Consider the following 21,604-nt stretch of genomic DNA (forward strand, 5'->3'; position numbering starts at 1 on the left):
CTTCTGCTTGTTGGGCAGGGCTTTCTGGTTCAAGTGCCAGTCTCCCTTTCTCACAGCTGGCAAACTAAGAATGATCAGGAGATGGAGGCTGACCAAGAAACCAAAACAGGATGCTAGGGATGGGGGCAAGAAAGGCCAAGACTGACTCAGCTGGAAGATGCCAGAGGACTGGAGATGGCTGCTCTCCTCTGCCCTGGTGGGCAACAGGGACCTTTTCTATTTCCAAAGGGACCCCAGGATTTGGGGGGCTCACATGGCCATTTCTCCCAGAAGACTCACCCTTACATCTAACCTCATGCCACTGGTGACAGTAACGAGTCTCACACTCTCCTACGTGCACGCATGTGATCCCTTAGCAGAGGAGGAAGGAGAAGCTACACTGAGTATATAGACCATTGATAAGGAGGAAAAAAGGGAGAAACAGGGCTGGGACCCTAGTCAAGAGCAAGATTGTTCCAAAGCTCAGCTTTAATTTTGCATGCCATTCTGCAGTTCCTTGGGGTTTTTTTGGTTTTTTGTTTTTTTGATTTTAGGTACAGTTCTTATTTTATTGCAAGGCACACAATCATATATACAATGCATAATTATCACCTTCTAAGTACAAGATATAAAGAATATACATACATTAGAGTAAAGACTATATGGATATGCTTCTGTTTCAGAGAAGAAAACTGCCTTAGGGCAAGCAGGTTCATGCCCTTTTGGGAAGAGATTTTCATATTTATGCTGAATCTTCCAAACAGCTCTTGCTTAGAAAATAAATCTCACTGAGTGGACATACAATCTTGTCACAGTTTTCTCCTTAAAAAGCTCTAATTTAAAGCCAGCCAATGTATTCTTTTTATTCCAGTTATTCTTCTTATGTCCGAGTACTAGATGAGACACCTATAAATTGCCTGATAACAGTTATACAGATTTAAGAACTTTATTTCTCGGTAATGCACCATAGAATGAAACCATTTTCTTAAGACTTATGTGAATTTTCCTTGATTCTTTCAAAACTATCTTTCCAAACTATGCTTCCTTTTTAGTATTAAGCCTGGAGTTTTGACTTAAACTCTGCATAGGGGATGCATCCAGATTCATAAGAGTAATACAAGACGCTAACGGTGGTTCCACTCTTCTTCCAGTCGGAATTATGGGTTTTCATCCTCATTGCCGCCTCCTGCACAGTTTTATTTCTCTGCATTTTTCTGACTCCTCACTAGGTCCTGTCTTCCAGTTCTTGCCAGGGAGGGGAGAAGGGGCTCATGGAGGAAGCTGAATTCAAGGTTAGATACGTGCAGTTCTGGTCCCAAAGAGACACAGTGGGCAGTACACTCCTTGCCGTGACTGGAGAACAGGAACATGACGAGATGGGACACAGACACACACTCTCACACACTGTGCATGCACACAGTATCCACACATGCACACACACACACACACACAATGCACACGCACACATACACTCAACTCTCACACACACGCATACACACCTTTGACAAAGAAATATATTTGTGTAAGAGACATTTTTCCTAACATACATGATTCACTTTAACATCCTTTAAAGTACTGCCCTAAAATGACCCTAAAATGACATACCCTTCCTCTCCTCTTCTGCTTTGGGGACTCTGGTGTTTCCAACAATGGAGAAGCTTGGAACACCATGACCTCACAGGCACTGAGAGCTGTTTCTCTCTCTCCTGGGGCTGCAAACTTAGACACGAAGAGATGCAGGATGCTCAGGCTAACCTTTAGACTGCAATAATGGCAAGATGCTATGAGGGCATGTGGAGTGTGAATTTAAAGAGATTGTCATATTTCCCACATCAGCAGGGTTTGTTCCTGGAACCCTCCATTTAAATATCCCTCCCACATGATGGCCAAAATTTTTAACCATGGGGTGAATGTCAACCAGTATTTAAGCCATGCCTATGTACTTTTAGTTATAAGAATACAAGGACACCTAAGAAAATCAATGAAGTGTAAGAAATGCTCAAAAGAGCACTTCATTTTCATCAGGGAAGACCTTGCCCCACTGCCTTCACTCAGCTGTGCTAGGTGCCATGAAAATCTGCAAAGTAGACAAACATCATCACAGTAAAATTCTGAAACCACGTACAAACTCTTCCATGCAAGGTATGTTTCCAAAAGGAGAGAGTACACACACAAGAGAGAAAGTACTCGGTGAACAGAACTTATCGATGTAGTGATGTCGGTAGTTATATAGTCTATACATTTCATTTTCCTATAAATTCCAGAGGATGCTGCCCTAATAACATATGGGCTTAAAGAAGAGAAGGGTGTTATTTCTAAATTAGCCCTTTCTTCTGCCCAGGCAAATTGCAGAAAAAGCCATTACCTTGAAACCATACGTTTCTGCAGTTCCTTGTTTTTTGACTGTCTTCCCCTATTTGGCTGTAAGCTCCTTGAGGTTAGGGATCTTTGTCTACTGTGTTTATGGTTATATCCACAGTGCCTAGCACAGTGCCTGGCATCTCGTAGGACTGATAAATGGTGGCTGACAGAATGAGCAAATCAGTTCAAGCATAGGAGTACAGTCAAGGACAAGGTGGGGGTCAGTCTAGAAACCCAGCATGAACAGAGCAGGAAACTCTTATGACCTTAGAGCCTGAAGGGACAGGTGGGAGGGTAAGGAAAGAACAAATCCTCAGAAAGATACCCAAAATACCTTCAGTGAGGTTGGCTTCCTGTTGCTCAGTCTCCCGGCCTCCTTACTCACACTCCAACACCTACACCCCGGTGATGTAATCCTGCATCTGCGAGTGCTGGCGAGTGATTCTCCAGATGCCTAGGAGCTGTGAGCATCTAGAGCATCCAGGATGAGATGATTTCCTCACATCTTCTCTCTTTACACCAAAATATCATTGTATGCTGTTGTTTCTAATTAGGAAAACTTGAATATAATGGCTTGTGTGTGACAATTTCTCAATAGCCCTTGAGCTCACTGGAAAGCTCCCTCTGATGTGAGCTAGGAACCCAGTCCAGACAGACACTTAAGGACCAATAAACTCTGAACTAATGAGTATGCTGATTACCATGGAAACTGCTGTCTCTGTTGGCCTATGAAGGGGAGGAGGACTGGCGGTGGTGAAATGGAAAGGGGAGGATGTGTGAGAATGGAGTGGGGGCAGGAGCTGGGAGGTAGGGACTGGGGTAAGGTAGAGGAGAGGAACTTCCGTTTATTACTGTCTTCCTCGGTGCCAGACACTGAACTGGGTGCCTTACATACATTTGATCATCACAGCCCCCTGCAGGATAGGCTTCAATTCTTTTCCCCTCCCACCTCACCAACTGGCAAAGCATATGCTGTTAATCAACAAGATGACCTATCACCATTCCCAGTGCTTCTTATTGGAAAAGATAACCTTGAACTCCCTGCCATCTAATCCTTATCAAAAACCCAGCTGTGGTCGTTACTGAGCTCTGCCCACCAGAGCAACAGCCAGCTCTACCCCAGACAAGTCCCTCCCATCAGGAAACTTGCACAAGCCTCTTAGATAGCCTCATCCACCAGAGGGCAGACAGCAGAAGCAAGAAGAACTACAATCCGGCAGCCTGTGGAACAAAAACAGCATTCACAGAAAGCTAGACAAGATGAAAAGGCAGAGAGCTATGTACCAGATGAAGGAACAAGATAAAACCCCAGAAGAACAACTAAATGAAGTGGAGATAGGCAACCTTCCAGAAAAAGAATTCAGAATAATGATAGTGAAGATGATCCAGGACCTCGGAAAAAGAATAGAGGCAAAGATCAAGAAGGTGCAAGAAATGTTTAACAAAGACCTAGAAGAATTAAAGAACACACAAACAGAAATGAACAATACAATAATTGAAATGAAAACTACACTAGAAGGAATCAATAGCAGAATAACTGAGGCAGAAGAACGAGTTTGTGACCTGGAAGACAGAGAGATGGGATTCACTGCCGCAGAACAGAATAAGGAAAAAAGAATGAAAAGAAATGAAGACAGTCTAAGAGACTTCTGGAACAACATTAAATGCAACAACATTCACATTATGTTGTGAATAGGGGTCCCAGAAGGAGAAGAGAGAGAGAAAGGACCAGAGAAAATATTTGAAGAGATTATAGTTGAAAACTTCCTTAACATGGGAAAGGAAATAGCCACCCAAGTCCAGGAAGTCCAGAGAGTCCCATACAGGATAAACCCAAGGAGAAACACGCTGAGACACATAGTAATCAAATTGGCAAAAATTAAAGACAAAGAAAAATTATTGAAAGCAGCAGGGGAAAAACGACAAATAACATACAAGGGAACTCCCATAAGGTTAACAGCTGATTTCTCAGCAGAAACTCTACAAGGAAGAAGGGAGTGGCAGGACATATTTAAAGTGATGAAAGGGGGCTTCCCTGGTGGCACAGTGGTTGAGAATCTGCCTGCCAATGCAGGGGACACGGGTTCGAGCCCTGGTCTGGGAAGATCCCACATGCCGCAGAGCGACTGGGCCCATGAGCCACAACTACTGAGCCTGCGCGTCTGGAGCCTGTGCTCCGCAACAAGAGAGGCCGCGATAGTGAGAGGCCCGTGCACCGCGATGAAGAGTGGCCCCCACCTGCCCCAACTAGAGAAAGCCCTCGCACAGAAACGAAGACCCAACACAACCATAAATAAATAAATAAAATAAAATAAAAAAATAAAGTGATGAAAGGGAGGAACCGACAACCAAGATTATTCTACCCAGCAAGAATCTCATCCAGGTTCAATGGAGAAATCAAAAGCTTTACAGATAAGCAAAAGCTAAGAGAATTCGGCACCACCAAACCAGCTCTACAACAAATGCTAAAGGAACTTCTCTAAGTGGGAAACACAAGAGAAGAAAAGGACCTACAAAAACAAACCCATAAAAGTTAACAAAATGGTAATAGGAACTTACCTGTCGATAATTACCTTAAACGTGAATGGATTAAATGCCCCAACCAAAAGACACAGGCTCACTGAATGGATACAAAACCAAGACCCATATATATGCTGTCTACAAGAGACCCACCTCAGACCTAGGGACACATAGAGACTGCAAGTGAGGGGATGGAAAAAGATATTCCACACAAATGGAAACCAAAAGGAACCTGGAGTAGCAATACTCATATCAGATAAAATAGTCTTTAAAATAAAGAATGTTACAAGAGACGAGGAAGGACACTACATAGTGATCAAGGGATCAATCCAAGAAGAAGATATAACAATTATAAATATATATGCACCCAACATAGGAGCACCTCAATACATAAGGCAACTGCTAACAGCTATAAAAGAGGAAATGGACAGTAACACAATCATAGTGGGGGACTTTAACACCTCACTTACACCAATGGACAGGTCATCCAGACAGAAAATTAATAAGGAAACACAAGCTTTAAATGACACAATAGACCAGATAGATTTAATTGATATTTATAGGACATTCCATCCAAAAACAACAGATTACACTTTCTTCTCAAGTGCGCATGGAATATTCTCCAGGATAGATCACATCTTGGGTCACAAATCAAGCCTCAGTAAATTTAAGAAAATTGAAATCATATCAAGCATCTTCTGTGACCACAACGCTATGAGATTAGAAATGAATTAGAGGGAAAAAAACCTAAAAAATACAAACACATGGAGGCTAAACAATACGTTATTAAATAACCAAGAGATCACTGAAGACATCAAAGAGGACATCAAAAAATGCCTAGAGACAAATGACAATGAAAACACGATGACTCAAAACCTATGGGATGCAGCAAAAGCACTTCTAAGAGGGAAGTTTATAGCAATACAAGCCTACCTCAAGAAACAGGAGAAATCTCAAATAAACAATCTAACCTTACACCTAAAGGAACTAGAGAAAGAAGAGCAAACAAAATCCAAAGTTAGCAGAAGGAAAGAAATCATAAAGATCAGAGCAGAAACAAATGAAATAGGAACAAAGAAAACAATAGCAAACATCAATAAAACTAAAAGCTAGTTCTAGTACAGCGGTTTTTACAAATTGAAGGTTTGTGGCAACCCTGAGTCTAGCAAGTATGTTGGCCTCATTTTTCCAACAGCATTTGCTCACCCCATGTCTCTGTGTCACATTTTGGTAATTCTTGCAATATTTCAAACTTTTTCATTATTATTATATTTGTTATGGTGATCTGTGATCAGTGATCTTTGATGTTACTGTTGCAGTAAGATTACAACTCGCTGAAGGCTCAGATGATTGGTAGCATTTTTTAGCAATGAAGTATTTTAAAACTAAGGAACGTACGTTGTTTTTTTAGACATAATGCTATTGCACACTTAATAGACTATAGTACAGTGTAAGCATAACTTTTATACGCACTAAGAAACAAAAAAATTGGTGTCACTCACTTTATTGCAATATTCACTTTATTGTGGTGGTCCGGAATGAAACCCGCAATATCTATGAGGTATACCCATAGATAAATCAAAATTGAATTCTAAAAAACGTTCACATAACCCAAAGGAAGGGAGGAAAAGAACACAAAGAACTGAACACAGAACAAACAGAAAACAAAAAGTTAAGTGTCAGACTTAAGCCCTAACATGTTGATAATTACCTTAAATGTAAATGATCTATATACACCAGTTAAAAGTCAAAGATTGGTAGAGTAGATTAAAAAACATGACTCAACTATATGCTATCTACAAAAAAATCACTTCAAATATAATGATATTGGGAGGTTGAAAGTAAAAGGATAGAAAAATATATATCATGCAAATATTAATAAAGAAAAGCGAGTGCTTATATTAATATCAAATAAAGATGTTAGACTAAAGAAAATTACTGGAGACAGAGGGGGCATTACATAACGATAAAAGGGCGAATCCACCAAAAAGACAAAGCAATCCTCAATGTGTAAAATTTGCAACAGACTTGCAAAATATGTGAAGCAAAACCTGATAGAACTGAAAGGAGAAATCGAAAAAGCTAGAATTACAGTTAGAGACTTCAACACACTTCTCTGAACAATAAATAGAAGATTCTGACAGAAAATCAGGAAGGATATAGAGGTCAACAATACTATCAACCAATGGAATCTAAACAACATGTATAGAACACATCACCCAACCATAACAGAAAATACATTCTTTTCAAGTGCCCATGGAACATATGTCAAGATAGAACATACCCTGGGCCATAAACAATCCCCCCAAATTTAAACAAATTGAAATCATAAAGAATGTGTTATCCAACCACAAATGAATCAAAGTAGAAATCAATAACAGAAAGATAGGAAAATCTGCAAACATTTGGAAACTAATAATTCACTACTAAATAATCCATGAGCCAAATAGTCTCAAGGGAACCCAAAAATACATTGAATGAGAATGAAAATAAAATATATCAAAACATGTGAGATACAATTAAAGTAGTACTGAGAAGGAGATTTATGGCACTAAATGTACACATTAGAAAAAAAGAGGAAAAGCCTGAAATGAATCATCTAAGCTCCCACCAAAAAGAATAGTAACGTACACCCAAAGCAAGCAGAGAGAAGGAAAACTGACAGCAAAAATCAATGAAATTGAAAACAGAAAAGCAATAGGGAAAATCAATGAAACTATGAGCTGGTTCTTTGAAAAGATCATTAAAATTGACAAATCTCTGGCAAGACTGACAGAGTAAATAACATAAGAGAGAAGACACAAATTACTAATATCAGGAATAAAGCAGGGAATATCACTACAGATCCTGCACACATGAAACCATAATAATGGAATACTGAAAACAACTCTACACACATAAATTTGATTACTTAGATGAAACCGACCAATGCCTCAAAAAACACAAACTACCAAAATCCAACCGATATGAGATACATAATTTGATTAGCCCCACAACTATTAAGGAAAACAATTTTGTAATTTGAATGCTCCCCCAACAGCAATCTTTTGGCCCAGATGTTTTCACTGAAGAATCCCACCAAACACCGAAAAAATTAACACTGTTACCTAATCTCTTCTAGAAAAACAGAAGAGGAAGGAACACTTCCAAATTCATTTTCTGAAGCTAGTATTACCCTAATATCAAAACCAAACAAAACAGTGCTGAAAGAGAAACCGACAGGCCAATATCTCTCATGAAGGTAGATTTTTAAATCCTTAATAAAATATTAGCAAATAGAATTGAGCAATGTATATAAAGAATTGTAAACCATGACCAAGTGGGGTTTATTTCAGGAATGCAAGACTGGTTCAATACTTGACAATCCATCAACGTAACCCACCATATTAACAGGCTAAAGAAGAAAAATCACACAAACAATTCAAATGATACAGAAAAAAATATTTGACAAAATTCAATACCCATTCAGGTTAAAAAAAAAAAGTCTCAGAAAAATAGAGAGGGGAATTTCCTCAACTTGATAAAGATCATCTACCAAAAAACCCCCCAAAAACCCTGCAGCTAATTCATACTTAATGTTGAAAGATGAAATGCTTTCCCCCAAGACCCAGAACAAAGCGAGCCTGCCCGCCCTCACCACTCTTATTCAATATAGTGCTAGAAGTTATAATCAGTGCAATAAGGCAAAAAAGGGAAATGAAAGGATACAGATGGGAAAAATGAAATAAAACTGTCCCTATTCACAGGCAACATGATTGTCTACATAGAAATTTCCAAAGAACCTACCAAAAAAAATAAAAAATAAAACACCTAGAAATAGTAAGTCAGTTCAACAAGGTCATAGAATACAAGATGAACATACAAAAGTCAACTGTACTTCTGTATGCTAGCAACGCACATGTGAACACCAAAATTAAAAATACAATACCATTTACAATCACTCAAAGAATGAAATGCTTAAATGTAAATCTAACAAAATATGTGCAGGGCATATATGCTGAAAATTATAAAACATTCATGAAAAGAATCAATGAAAATTTAAATAAATGGAGATACATACACAGGTGTTCATGGATTGGAAAACTCAACATAGTAAAGATGTCAATTCTCCTCAAATTAATATATGGCTCTAACACAATTCCTATGAAAATCCCAGAAAGATTTTTTTGCAGATATAGACAAGATTATTCTAAAATTTATATGGAAAGACAAAGGAATTAGAATAGCTAAAACAGTTTTGAAAAAGAATAAAATTGAAGGAAAGGGTCTACCTATATTCAAGACTTATTCCATAGTAATCAAGACTATGGTGTTGGAGGAGGGATAGACACATTGATCAGTGGAACAGAATATAGAATCCAGAAATAGACATACACAAATATGCCTAACTGATTTTTGACAAAGATGCAAAACCAATTCAATGGAGGAAGCATAGCCTTTCCAGCAAATGATGCTGGAGCAATTGGACAACCACAGGCAAAAGAATGAACCTTGGCTTAAGCCTCAAACTTTGCATGAAAATAAACACAAAACAGATCACAGATTTCAATTTAAAACCCAAAACTGTAAAACTTTTAGTAAAAAAAAAAAAAAAAAAAAAAGGACAAATTCTTTGGTATCTAGAGTTAGACAAAGAGTTCTTGACGCCAAAACCATGACTTAGAGAGGAAAAAATTCATAAATTGGACTTCATCGAAATTTAAAACTTTTGCTCTGAGAAACACCAAGAGATGAAAAGACAAGTTACAATGTGGGAGAAAATACTTGCAAAACACATATCCAACAAAGAACAAGTATCTAGAATATAGAAAGGGGTCTCAAAACTCAGCGGTAAAAAACAGTCCAGTTATAAAACGGGCAAACGACGTAAAGATTTTACCCAAGAGGATACAGCACAGATGGCAAATGGGCACATGAAAAGATGAACATGATTAGCCACCAGGGAAACACAAATTAAAACCACAGTGACAGATGCTCAACATCACTAATTATTAGAGAAATGCAAATCAAAACTACAATGAGGTATCACCTCACTCCTATTAGAATGGGCATCATCAGAAAATCTACAAACAACAAATGCTGGAGAGGGTGTGGAGAAAAGGGAAACCTCTTGCACTGTTGGTGGGAATGTAAATTGATACAGCCACTATGGAGAACAATATGGAGGTTCCTTAAAAAACTAAAAATAGAATTACCATATGACCCAGCAATCCCACTACTGGGCATATACCCAGAGAAAACCATAATTCAAAAAGACATATGCACCCGAATGTTCATTGCAGCACTATTTACAATAGCCAGGTCATGGAAGCAACCTAAATGCCCATCAACAGACGAATGGATAAAGAAGATGTGGTACATATATACAATGGAATATTACTCAGCCATAAAAGGGAACGAAACTGAGTCATTTGTTGAGACGTGGATGGATCTAGAGACTGTCATACAGAGTGAAGTAAGTCAGAAAGAGAAAAGCAAATATCGTATATTAATGCATGTATGTGGAACCTAGAAAAATGGTACAGATGAGCCAGTTTGCAGGGCAGAAGTTGAGACACAGATGTAGAGAATGGACATATGGACACGAAGGGGGGAAAACCGCGGTGAGGTGGGGATGGTGGTGTGCTGAATTGGGCGATTGGGATTGACATGTATACACTGATGTGTATAAAATTGATGCCTAATAAGAACCTGCAGTATAAAAAAACAAACAAAACAACTAATACTAAACTTTCATTGGGTTATTTGTATGGAAATATGTTAATATAAATGTTTCAGACATTACATGAAATTTCTAAAAAAAAACAAAAAAACAAAAAAAAAACAAACAAAAAAAACCCACGGTGACATGTCACTACACATCTATCAGAATGACTAAAAATAAAAAAATTATGACAACACCAAATGCTGGTGAGGATGCAGAGAAACAGGATACCGCATACCCTGCTGCTGAGAATGCACAATGGTACAACCACTCTGGAAAACAGCTGCTTAAAAAACTAAACATACACTTATAATATGACTCAGAAATTGCACTCCTGGGCATTTTTTTCCCAGAGAAATGAAGACTTGTGCTCACACAAAAAACCTGTATATGGATGTTTATAGCAGAGGTTGTAACAACCTCAAACTGGAAACAACCCAGATGTCCTTCAACAGGTGAATGGTTAAATGAACTACAGTACATCCATATCCTGGAATACTACTTAGCAATAAAAACGACTGAAGTTTTGATATATGTAAAAACTTGGACAAATGTCCACTTTCCTCATTTGTAACAAGGAGGAGGTTGTCTCAAGAGCCTTCCTGTTTGGGAATTCAAGATACAGATGAGCAGAGTGGGGCAGGGTGAGAGCATATTTGAAAGAGCTTAGGGATTTTATTTTACTTTATTTTATTTTATTTTTTAGAACTTTTAGAGATTCAAAATAATCAGAAGGAAGTGGCTTGATGAAGGCCAGCTGTCGTGCTTCATGGGAGCCCATTTTGGAAGCTGGGAACCCAGGAGAAGGGGAGTTTAGGGTAGGTGCATTCTGTTGGCACAAGACGAAGTCTGCTCAGCTGTAGTGAACTTTAAGGTTGTTGCTTTCTCACACTGAGATGGGACAGGGTGGATTTGAGGCCTAAACTGAAAGGATTCTGTGTTCCCAGGACCATAAAGAAATATCTTTGCTCTGATACACAAAATTAATTGTTCATCAGTCAAGGCAACTAAAGAACTGGAGAGAGCCACATTGCCTCCTGAACACTGGGAGCAATGGGAAGTCCAGTGTCAGAGCACATTCAGCTGGTGTAACAGTATTTGTCATGTGATTCTCAAGCACGACCAGTGTCTGCATTGTGTTCAGGCTAGGAAGTGAAGTAAGCAGTTAAGAGTCCACGAGCCCCTTTCTCTGTGGAATCACCATGGCGGCTGGGACCCTGTACACATATCCTGAGAACTGGAGGGCCTTCAAGGCCCTCATTGCTGCTCAGTACAGCGGGGCTCAGGTCCACGTGCTCTCCGCACCACCCCACTTCCATTTTGGCCAAACCAACCGCACCCCCGAATTTCTCCGTAAATTTCCTGCTGGCAAGGTTCCAGCCTTTGAGGGTGACGATGGATTCTGTGTGTTCGAGAGCAATGCCATTGCCTACTATGTGGGCAACGAGGAGCTGCGGGGAGGTACTCCCGAAGCAGCAGCCCAGGTGGTGCAGGGGGTGAGCTTTGCTGATAGCGACATAGTTCCCACAGCCAGTACCTGGGTGTTCCCCACCTTGGGCATCATGCACCACAACAAGCAGGCCACAGAGAATGCAAAGGAGGAGGTGAGGCGAATTCTGGGGCTCCTGGATGCTCACTTGAAGACAAGGACTTTTCTGGTGGGCGAACGTGTGACGCTGGCTGACATCACAGCTTTCTGCACCGTGTTGTGGCTTTATAAACAGGTTCTGGAGCCTTCTTTCCGCCAGGCCTTCCCTAATACAAACCGCTGGTTCCTCACCTGCATTAACCAGCCCCAGTTCCGGGAGGTCTTGGGGGAGGTGAAACTCTGTGAGGAAATGGCCCAATTTGATGCTAAAAAGTTTGCAGAGAGCCAGCCTAAGAAAGACACCCCACGGAAAGAGAAAGCCTCTCGAGAAGAGAAGCAGAAGCCCCAGGCTGAGCAGAAAGAGGAGAAGAAGACAGCTGCCCCTGCTACTGAGGAGGAGCTGGATGAATGTGAGCAGGCACTGGCTGCTGAGCCGAAGGCCAAGGATCCCTTTGCTCACCTGCCCAAGAGTACCTTTGTGTTGGATGAATTTAAGCGCAAGTACTCCAACGAGGACACACTCTCCGTGGCGCTGCCGTACTTTTGGGAGCACTTTGATAAAGATGGCTGGTCCCTGTGGTACTCCGAGTACAGCTTCCCTGAAGAGCTCACCCAGACCTTCATGAGCTGCAACCTCATCACTGGAATGCTCCAGCGACTGGACAAACTGAGGAAGAATGCCTTTGCCAGTGTCATTCTGTTTGGAACCAACAATAGCAGCTCCATTTCTGGAGTCTGGGTCTTCTGAGGCCAGGAGCTTGCCCTTCCGCTGAGTCCAGATTGGCAGGTGCACTATGAGCCACACACATGGCAGAAACTGGATCCCAGCAGCGAGGAGACCCAGACGCTGGTTCGAGAATACTTTTCCTGGGATGGGGCCTTCCAGCATGTGGGCAAAGCCTTCAATCAGGGCAAGATCTTCAAGTGAACATCTCTTGCCATCGCCTAGCTGCCTGCACCTGCCCTTCAGGGAGAATGGGGGTCACTAAAGGAAACTGAACATTGAACCCTTTCCTGCCCTGCCTCCTTTGTGGGTGATGGCTTCTTCAAAGGGGAGTAGATATGTTGAAGCAGGGTGTTGTCTATACCTGCAGGACCTCCCTGTGTAGGAGAGGTCTTCAGAAGAGCAGAAAGAGAGGCCTCTCCTCAGTTTTGATTTTTTTTTTAATTGCCTTGCCTCTCCTGTGATGACCATCTTCTAGCCTAGCTGGGAGAGATTGGATGTAGTTAGGAGGTGGTGACACGGGGCTTTGTAACTCCCTAACTCCAGACCTTCCCGCATGAAGGGGAAGAATACCTGCCGATGCGGTGAGAGCACAGCATGCAGAGCGACTTAACACTACTTCCCGCAACTGCCCTGTGAGGTAGGGCAGCAGCGAGAAGAGACTCCTTGGAACAGATACTGGCCTGTGGCCCCTAACCTGGCTGCGGATCATCTCTGGGGTATCCGTACTTTCTAACAAGGAAGTGGGGTTCAGAGAGTCAAGCAACTTGCCTGTGATCACACATCTTAGGTGGTGGAGACAGGATTTTGAACCCAGTGGGTGTCACTGGAGCCTGTACCCTAAACACGCCCTAGCGCTTCCTGCAAAAAAAAAAAAAAAAAAAAAAGAGTCCACGAAAACCTCCACAGGCTCAGTTGCTGCACATAACGCACAAAGGCGGGATTTTACAGCCGGGACAGGAACCCCGCTAAAACCGGAAGCACCCATTGCTACGGGGTCTAATGGGGGCATATGTAGGGTCTCCCAACAGCCAATCGTAGTGCCAGGCGTGTTTAGGAGGCGTAGCCGTGGAGAGACAGTGGCCAATGGCAGAGAGGGCCGTGAATAGAGTGAGGGCAACCGTGGGTGAGGGGAACAGAGTACAGCCGCCAGGGGAGACTGAGGAGCTCTAGCCAGTTGGGTGGTTAGACTGTTGACGTGAACTGTAGCAGTACCTCAGCCACCAAACTTCGATTCTCGCCTGCCCTTAAACATCATGGGAGATTCACAGCGTGAGCATCAGCAGATGATACGACGCCACAACCGCGAGAAGACAGAGCTGCAGGCCCACATTCAGGACATGAAGAGCTCGGTCCCCAAGACCGACGAGAAGGGAAGAGAGCAGTTGCTCCTCTATGTGGCCCGCCTCGAGGCCGAGATGGAGCAGAAGCACCAGCAGGAGCTGGAGAAGTTCCAGGAGAGCTTCCCTGATAACAGCAACCGCGATTCTGTCACTGAAGATCTGCCCAAGGTGGATCTCAAGAACGAGCCTCCTCACCTCTCGAAGGCACAGAGAGGGTGCGAAAGAAAGGTGGCCCGAGAGGGAGAAAGCCAGGAGAGGGTGGCCGAGGCTGAGATGGAGCATCTGGCCAGCTTCCGCCACGACGAGGAAATGGAGCTCGGCGCCATCCTGCGGGCCAGGAATCTGGAGATGCAGGATATCCCGGCCGACGGCCACTGCATGTACCGCGCCATCCAGCACCAGCTGGTGTCCTCCATGACCGTGGATTGCCTGCGGAGGCACACCGCCGAGTACATGCGGAACCATGTCGACGACTTCCTGCCCTTCTTCAGCAACCCCGAAGCCGGCAACGCCGGCAGCCGCGACGGCTTCTTGAGGTACTGCGACGACATCGTGCTCAGGGCGTCGTGGGGAGGCCAGCTCGAGCTGAGGGCCCTGTCGCACGTCTTGCAGACCCCCATCGAGGTGATCCAGGCCAACTCGCCCGCCGTCATCATGGGAGAGGAGTACACCAAGAAGCCAATCACCCTGGTCTACCAGCGCTACTCCTACAGCTGCGGGGAGCACTACAGCTCCGTGAAGCCGCTCGGCGCCGGCTCCGTCAGCAGCGTGGCCCGGCGTCTCTTCTAGGCCCGCTGCCGCCATCGCCGCGGCGGCTGCCGTTGGAGCCGAAGCCGCCGGCGCCGCGTCTCCTCAGCAGGCTCCGCTTTTTTCCTTCGGTTTTCTCGGGGTTTTGTCTATTCATTTCACTCAGAGTTCACCCCCTCTCTCCGCCCCCGCCCCCCCCTTCTTCCTCCCTCGATCTTCTGTCCTCCTCGATCGTCCCTGGGTTTCTTCTTTCACGGGGTGGGGGGACCGGAGGCCAGTGACCAGGAAGGGATCTGTACTGTCCTACCCTAGCGGGAGTGAGTTTGCCAAGTTCTCACCTTTCTTGCCCTGAAGGGTCTCTGCCCCGCCCCCCACCCATGAGAACTGGTCACGTTGCAAGTAACTTTGGGGTTCAAGAAATGGCAACTTGGTTTGATGCGTTCTTCACTTGGGGAAAAAAGTCAGTTTAGCTCAGAATCTTCCGGTTGCCCCGTGAATGTATTGATTACTTAAAGTTGGAGTTGATGTGAATGAAATGATTTGGGAATGCCTTTTGCTTAGTTCTTTGGGGGGAAAAATGTATCGTGGGCTGTTTGGGGGTTTTGCTTTCCACTTCAACTGGGCTACTCAGGAGACGTCTCAAGTTACAAACAAGACCTCCTCTAGTATTTTTTTTTTAGCTGCATTGGGTCTTCGTTGCAGTGCGCCGGCTCTAGGCACGCGGGTTTCAGTAGTTATGGTGTGTGGGCTTAGTAGTTGTGACTTGCAGGCTCTAGAGCGCAGGCTCAGAAGTTGTGGCGCACAGGCTTAGTTGCTCTGCGGCATGTGGGGTCTTCCCCGACCAGGGCTCGAACCTGTGTCCCCGGGATTCTTAACCACTGAGCCACCAGGGGAGCCCTAGTATTTTGTTTTGTTTTTTCATAAAACCTTGTATGGTTGCAAATTAATTACAGTTGTTTAGATGTTTCCTGAACTCTAAATAATGTTTGTTAACTTTAGAAGTTTAAATGTAAGCGTTAAATGTAGCAAGTAGATTTACCTAAACTGATAGGCTAGATAAGGTTTGTTCTAAGATGTGAAAGATCTCAATTTAATTTCCTTTATTAAATATAAGAAAGGGCATGACTTTATTCAAGTAGTTGATTCATTTCATTATATCTGCAATTGATGTGAAGTAAGAAGAGACAAACTGATAGGTAGTTTAACTTACTGTGAGGGGTGAGATCAACTAGTAAGTTTCCTTTATTCTCAGACATAAAAGGGTATATAATTTTGTGCAAGCGGTTGGTCCACTTTGTTCTGTCTACAACCGGTATGAGTGTGAAAGATCTGAACTTAGTCGTTTTCCTTAATTCTTAGAGATAAAAAGTATTTAAAGAGAGATTTTTAAAAGTATTAAAGGAGTTGATTCATTTTGTCATATCTGCAACTGGTATGAAGCAAAAAAAAAAAAAGTGAGCAATATACTTTTGTTGATATTTTAGACTTGTTGATATCTTGAATTTGCCAAAAAAAAAGTAAAAGTGAAATGATTTGCAGTAAACAATTAAAAAAAAATTTAACCTTTAGATCCTGTATTTCAGTGAGATTACTTAAATTGATTTAAAAATTCTTTGTACACACCAACTGTTCTAAAATAAAATATACAATGGGGAAAAGGGGAACAGTAGTTTGTTTAAAGAATAAAAGCAGTTTAAAAAATACCTGGTTTTCATTTTTGTATAGCTGACTTAGTTCATATAGAGTTTGTATACCAGGATCGACTTCAGCAAAGGAATCCTGGAGGGTTAGGGAACAGGAGAGAAGGGGGAGGACACAGTGACAGATGAGGCTTTTGGAAGATGGAATGGGCCTGCAGCCTTGATGGTGGCCTGGAGTGCAATATCTCCCAGGGAAGGATTTAGGGAGTACCAAGATAGTTGAAGCTATCCTGAGTTGATGTTTCACTCAGTGAAAACATCATGAAATGGCTTCAGTTAAGGATGTTCTCATTGCTATGCATGAAAAAGAATTCCTACTTTCAAAAACTTGCCAGTCCAGGGCTAGTGGCAGGAGGGAAAGAAGTGCCACTGTTTTTTTTGAAGGCAGGGGGTGGTGGGGGGGAATCTGTTTTCAAAATACAAATATAGAAATCCTGCCAGATAGCTCACTGTGTAAATGTGTGCATCAGATACATTTTCAGGTAGCCAGCTGTCTGAGAAGAGGAAGTCCCTGAGAAAACTAGGTATTTGGATGCATTGTGAGAAGAGTGCCTTTTATAGGGATGAGAAAGCTGGCTGGGGAAGGAAGAATAGGCCAGGAAGGGAGGCATAATCTGTAGAAGGGGGCCTGGCTGGGAAAAGGGGTGAAAATTGGGGAAGGGGTCAGTCTAGGAGGATGAATGGGACGTGGCAGGGGAAAGGGAAACAGGCAGAAGAAGGGGAGACGGCGAGGTAAGGGAACCTGTGTGAACTGGGGCACAGGGTGAAGAAGGAGGCCAGGCTAGGAAGGGGATAATGGAGTGGGGGCTGCTTAGGGAAGGAGGACTTGGCTGGTCAAGGGAAAGAGGCTTAGTTGAGTTAGGGGGCAAAAGATGAGAAAGGAATCCTTGACAGTTAAAGGGGGAAAAGCCTGGGGAATGGCACCTGACCAGGGAAAGAGATCTGTCTGGGAAAGTAGGCTTAAGCTGGGGAGAAAGCCCTAGGCTGGGGAAGAGGGTGAGGCTGGGGAAGGGGCCTGGATGTGGGAAGGGGCCTGTCTTGGAAAAGGAGCACAGACTTGACAGGGTGGCACAAGCTGAGGATGGGAGACTGGCTGGGCTGGGGGAGGTTCGGGGGTGCAAATATCCTGGCAGGGAAAGGTGGCCTGCCTGGGGAGGGGCTCTGGCGGGGGAATGGGGCCTGGGAGGGAGGCACAGGCTAGGAAAGGAACCTAGCAGGAGAGGTGGCGGAAGAGGTTCGAATGCTGAGACCGACATAGGCTGGGCGTGGGATAATAGGCGGGTTGATGGACCTGGTTGGAAGAGGGGGATTAGCAGGTGGACAGGGCCTGCTAGGGCAGGGATCCTGCCTGGGAACGAAGGCGTGTGTCCTGGCTGAGGGAGGGCACATGGTTGAGGAAAGGGACCTAGCTGGGGGCACAGGCTAGGGATGGCGGGAAGGTCTGGCTGAGGAGGGGGAATAAGCTAGGGAAGGGGTTTGGTTGAGGAAGGGGTATACCGCTTGAGGAAAGGGACCTTACTGGGAAGGAGGCCCGCCTGGGAAAATGAGCTTAGACTGGGGGAGAGGCTGTAGGTCCCTGGGTGAAGAGAGCCTGGCCGTGGGGAGGAGTCTGGCTGGGAAAGAGTTCCCAGCTGGGGGCGTGTGTGTGTGTGTGTGTGTGTGTGTGTGTGTGTGTGTGTGTGTGTGTGTGTGTGTGTGAAGGGGTCCTGGCAGGGAAACGTCACATGGTCGGGGAGGGGACTTTACCGGTGATGGAGAGCTGAGAGAGGAGGATGCTTGGCCAGGGAAGGAGGCACTGGCTATGAAAGGCCAGTGAAGGGGGAACTCCTCGGAAAAGTGGTCCAGCTGAAAAGGGAAAAGACTGGGCACAAGCACCTGGCTGTCAGAAGGAGGCCCTTTCTGGAGAAGGGGTCCCGTGAGGGCAAGGGGACAAAGGGGTGAAAAGGGGCCTTGCCTGGGGAAGGGTAGCCTGGCTAAGGAGGCTGTCAACAGGGTCTCAGGTTGGGGAACAGGCCCTGGCTGGGTGAGGGGCCAGCGAGCAGAAGGGTCCTGCATGGGGAATAAGACAGGCTGGGGTTGAGGCCTGCCTGGGGAGGGGAGGCTGGCAGCAGAGGATGGTAAAGAGGCTGGGCTGTGGCCCGGGGTGGGAAAACTTCCAGGTAAGTGGCTAGAGGCTGGAGAGTTGGACACAGGCTGGTAAGATGGCTGGTTTAGAAAGGGGGCCAATCCAAAGAAGGAGGCATCGGCTGAGGAAGAGGCTCTGGCTGGGGAAAGGGGCCTAGCCGGGCAAGGGGACATAGGCTGGGAAAGGAAAACCAAGTTGGGTCAGGGAGCCTGGGCACGGGCTGGCGGGGGTGGGTGGGTAGCAAGCTGGGGCAGGGGCCTAGGTAGGGTTGCTGCAAAAGAGGATACTGGCTGGGAACGTGACTCCGCTGGGGTGAGGGCCTAGGTGGGTATAGGGGAAGCCTGCCTAGGAGGGGAAGGGAACCAGGCTGGGGAGCTAGCCTTGGCCAGGGAAGGGGGCATAGGGAGCCGGGGAGGCAGGTATAAACGGACAAAGAGAGCCCGGCTGAGAAGAGGGCCTGGCTGGCTTCGAAGCACAGGCAGGTTAAGGGCTTCTGATGGGGGATGGCTTATCTGCTGGGGCAGAGGGTGCATAATGTGGGGAAATGGGACTACCTGGGGAAGGGGGGCCTGGCTCCAGGGGGCATAGACTGAGGAGCAGGGTTAGGGAAGTGAGGAAGAGGGAATAGGCTGGTGACAAGGACCAGGGGCCTGGTTGGTATAGGGTATGAATTGGTATAAGGTGAAAAAGGGGTTCCTGGCTTTTGAATGGGGAAGGGCTAGGGAGTGGCACCTGGCTAGGGGAGGAGGCACTCGCTAGGGAAATTATCTGCACATGAAGTTGGGAGGGGCTGGATGCAGACGGGGCACTGTTGTGAGGGCAGGGTGCACCGGCCAAGGAAGGGGGCATGGGCCGGGCAGAGGCCCTGAATGGGGAAGAGGGCATAGGTTGGTGAAGAGGGCACTGCCTGGGTAATGTGGGCCTTGCTGGGAGTGGGGGGAGCTCCTGGTGCTGCCCACGGAATTCTTTGGCAGAAGGCAGCAAACAAACCAGCAGACTCCCATTTTACAGGCTTCTCCCTAAATACAAGAGAAATAACTATTTCTGTCTAGGGAACCCTTAAGATCTCACTGGGCCTGTTCCAGCTTCCTCCACTGGGTTTGCCTTCAGCTGGAAGGACGGGGAAGAGTAAACCCAGGCCAGATTCCAACCAGGCCCAGAGCACAAGCCAAGAAGGGTCCTTCGCTGTGGGATCTGGCAGGACATGAGGGATTTGCAGTCTGTTCCATTTTGTAACAGTGACCACAGTCACTGAGGACAGTGAGTGTTCTGGGCAATTTCGTGTGCAAAAGCCATGGGGTACTGTTCCCAAAGGGATTCAATTCCAGAAGCAAATTTCATTCATTTACTTACTATTCTTCATTTACTCATTATCATGCCCTTTTGCCTTAGCAGCCAAAGACAAGGACATCTATCTGGATTTGAAGCCCAGCTCATATACCCACTTCCTAGCTTTGTGACTTGGATTAAGTCATCTAATCTTTCTGGGCTTCAGTTTCCTCATCAGTAACATGGGACAGTTAATGCCTGTCTTAGAGGTATCTCTTGGGATGTTCGGTACATTAAATGAAAATATGTATAAAATGTGCAAGAAATGTATCATTACCTAGGGGCCTAAGACTATAACACTATCAGCTGTGGCAGCAACCATCCCTTCATTCTGTCTACAGTAACTTTTGGAGCCACTTGGCCTCTTCCCACAGGTCCTACAGTGGAAGCCAGAACTTCTTGGGCTGCAGTGTGAAAGCAAAAGCCACTGGAGCTTACCAAAATGCCCTCTTGGGTACAGGGGGACCTGTGTGCAGGGACTCCTCAGGCCAGTCAGTATCTTCCTTCCTTCCACGCTTTTTCTACACAAACACATAGACATGCATATTTTCAAAAACCAAACTGGTATCATTCTATTTGAACTACTTCTATTTTTTTTTACTTAAAAATACATTATAAGCGTTTCCCACTGTCCTTAGTCTTCAATACGATGATTTTAACGCCTGCATTCTAGCCTGTGAATGTGCCATAATTTATTTGTCCTATTCTATTGCTGGACATTTAGATTGCTTTCAACTTCTCACTGCTATAAATATGCCACTGTAATATCCTTGTAGCTGAGTCTTTGTCTATATTTCTGATTATTTCCCTTTGATAAGATTTCTAGAAGTGACCTAGGTCAAAAGGAGAGGCTTTTAATGCGTACTGGTGAACTGCCCTCCAGAAAGAGTGAGCCAATTTACACTCTCAGGGGGTGAGAGTGTTACTTTCCCATATAGTTGCAAACACTGAAAATTATCATCTTTGCTAATTTGTTAGGTGAAAAATGCTGTATTAGTTGACCCTTTGTTGATTACTAGTAAGGTGGAATATTCCTCTAAGTATTTATTAGCATGTCTATTTCATTCATGCTGGAACAAATAATTCTTAGTTTATTGCCTGTTCCTGACATTTGCTTAATTTTCTATGGGTAAGATTGTCTTCTTCTTATGGATTTTTAATAGGTCCTTCCACTTTTCATTCGGATATTTTTTAAAAATAGTTTTTCCCATACATTATTAGCCTTTCAGTGTTGTTTCTGACTTTTTGCATATGCTAAAGTTTAAAATTGTAATGGAGTCTATCTATCGATCTTTTTCTTTATGGTTTCTGTCTTGGTACCTTGCTAAGAAAGGGCTTCCCCATCCCGAGGTTGGATCAATATTCGTATATACTTTCAAGTTTTTTATGCTTTCTCTTTATATTTAACACTATTTAACAAATCCACCTGGAAATTACTTGGGTGTAAGATAAGGACATAAATTGATTTTCTCCAATTATGGTAA

At 44.3% G+C, this 21,604-nt stretch overlaps 2 protein-coding genes across 2 annotated transcripts; both read left to right on the plus strand.

Moving 5' to 3' along the window:
* Positions 1-11,762: 11,762 nt before the first annotated feature.
* Positions 11,763-13,159, plus strand: LOC137757303 (elongation factor 1-gamma-like). The gene has a single exon (XM_068534013.1). It carries the CDS (start codon positions 11,767-11,769, stop codon positions 12,898-12,900), a length of 1,134 nt encoding a protein of 377 aa, XP_068390114.1. The 5' UTR covers positions 11,763-11,766; the 3' UTR covers positions 12,901-13,159.
* Positions 13,160-14,132: 973 nt separating this feature from the next.
* OTUD6A (OTU deubiquitinase 6A) lies at positions 14,133-15,008 on the plus strand. The gene has a single exon (XM_068534142.1). It carries the CDS (start codon positions 14,133-14,135, stop codon positions 15,006-15,008), a length of 876 nt encoding a protein of 291 aa, XP_068390243.1.
* Positions 15,009-21,604: the final 6,596 nt, after the last annotated feature.

This window comes from Eschrichtius robustus, chromosome X, assembly GCF_028021215.1.
Source record: "Eschrichtius robustus isolate mEscRob2 chromosome X, mEscRob2.pri, whole genome shotgun sequence".
Taxonomy (NCBI): Eukaryota; Metazoa; Chordata; class Mammalia; order Artiodactyla; family Eschrichtiidae; genus Eschrichtius; species Eschrichtius robustus.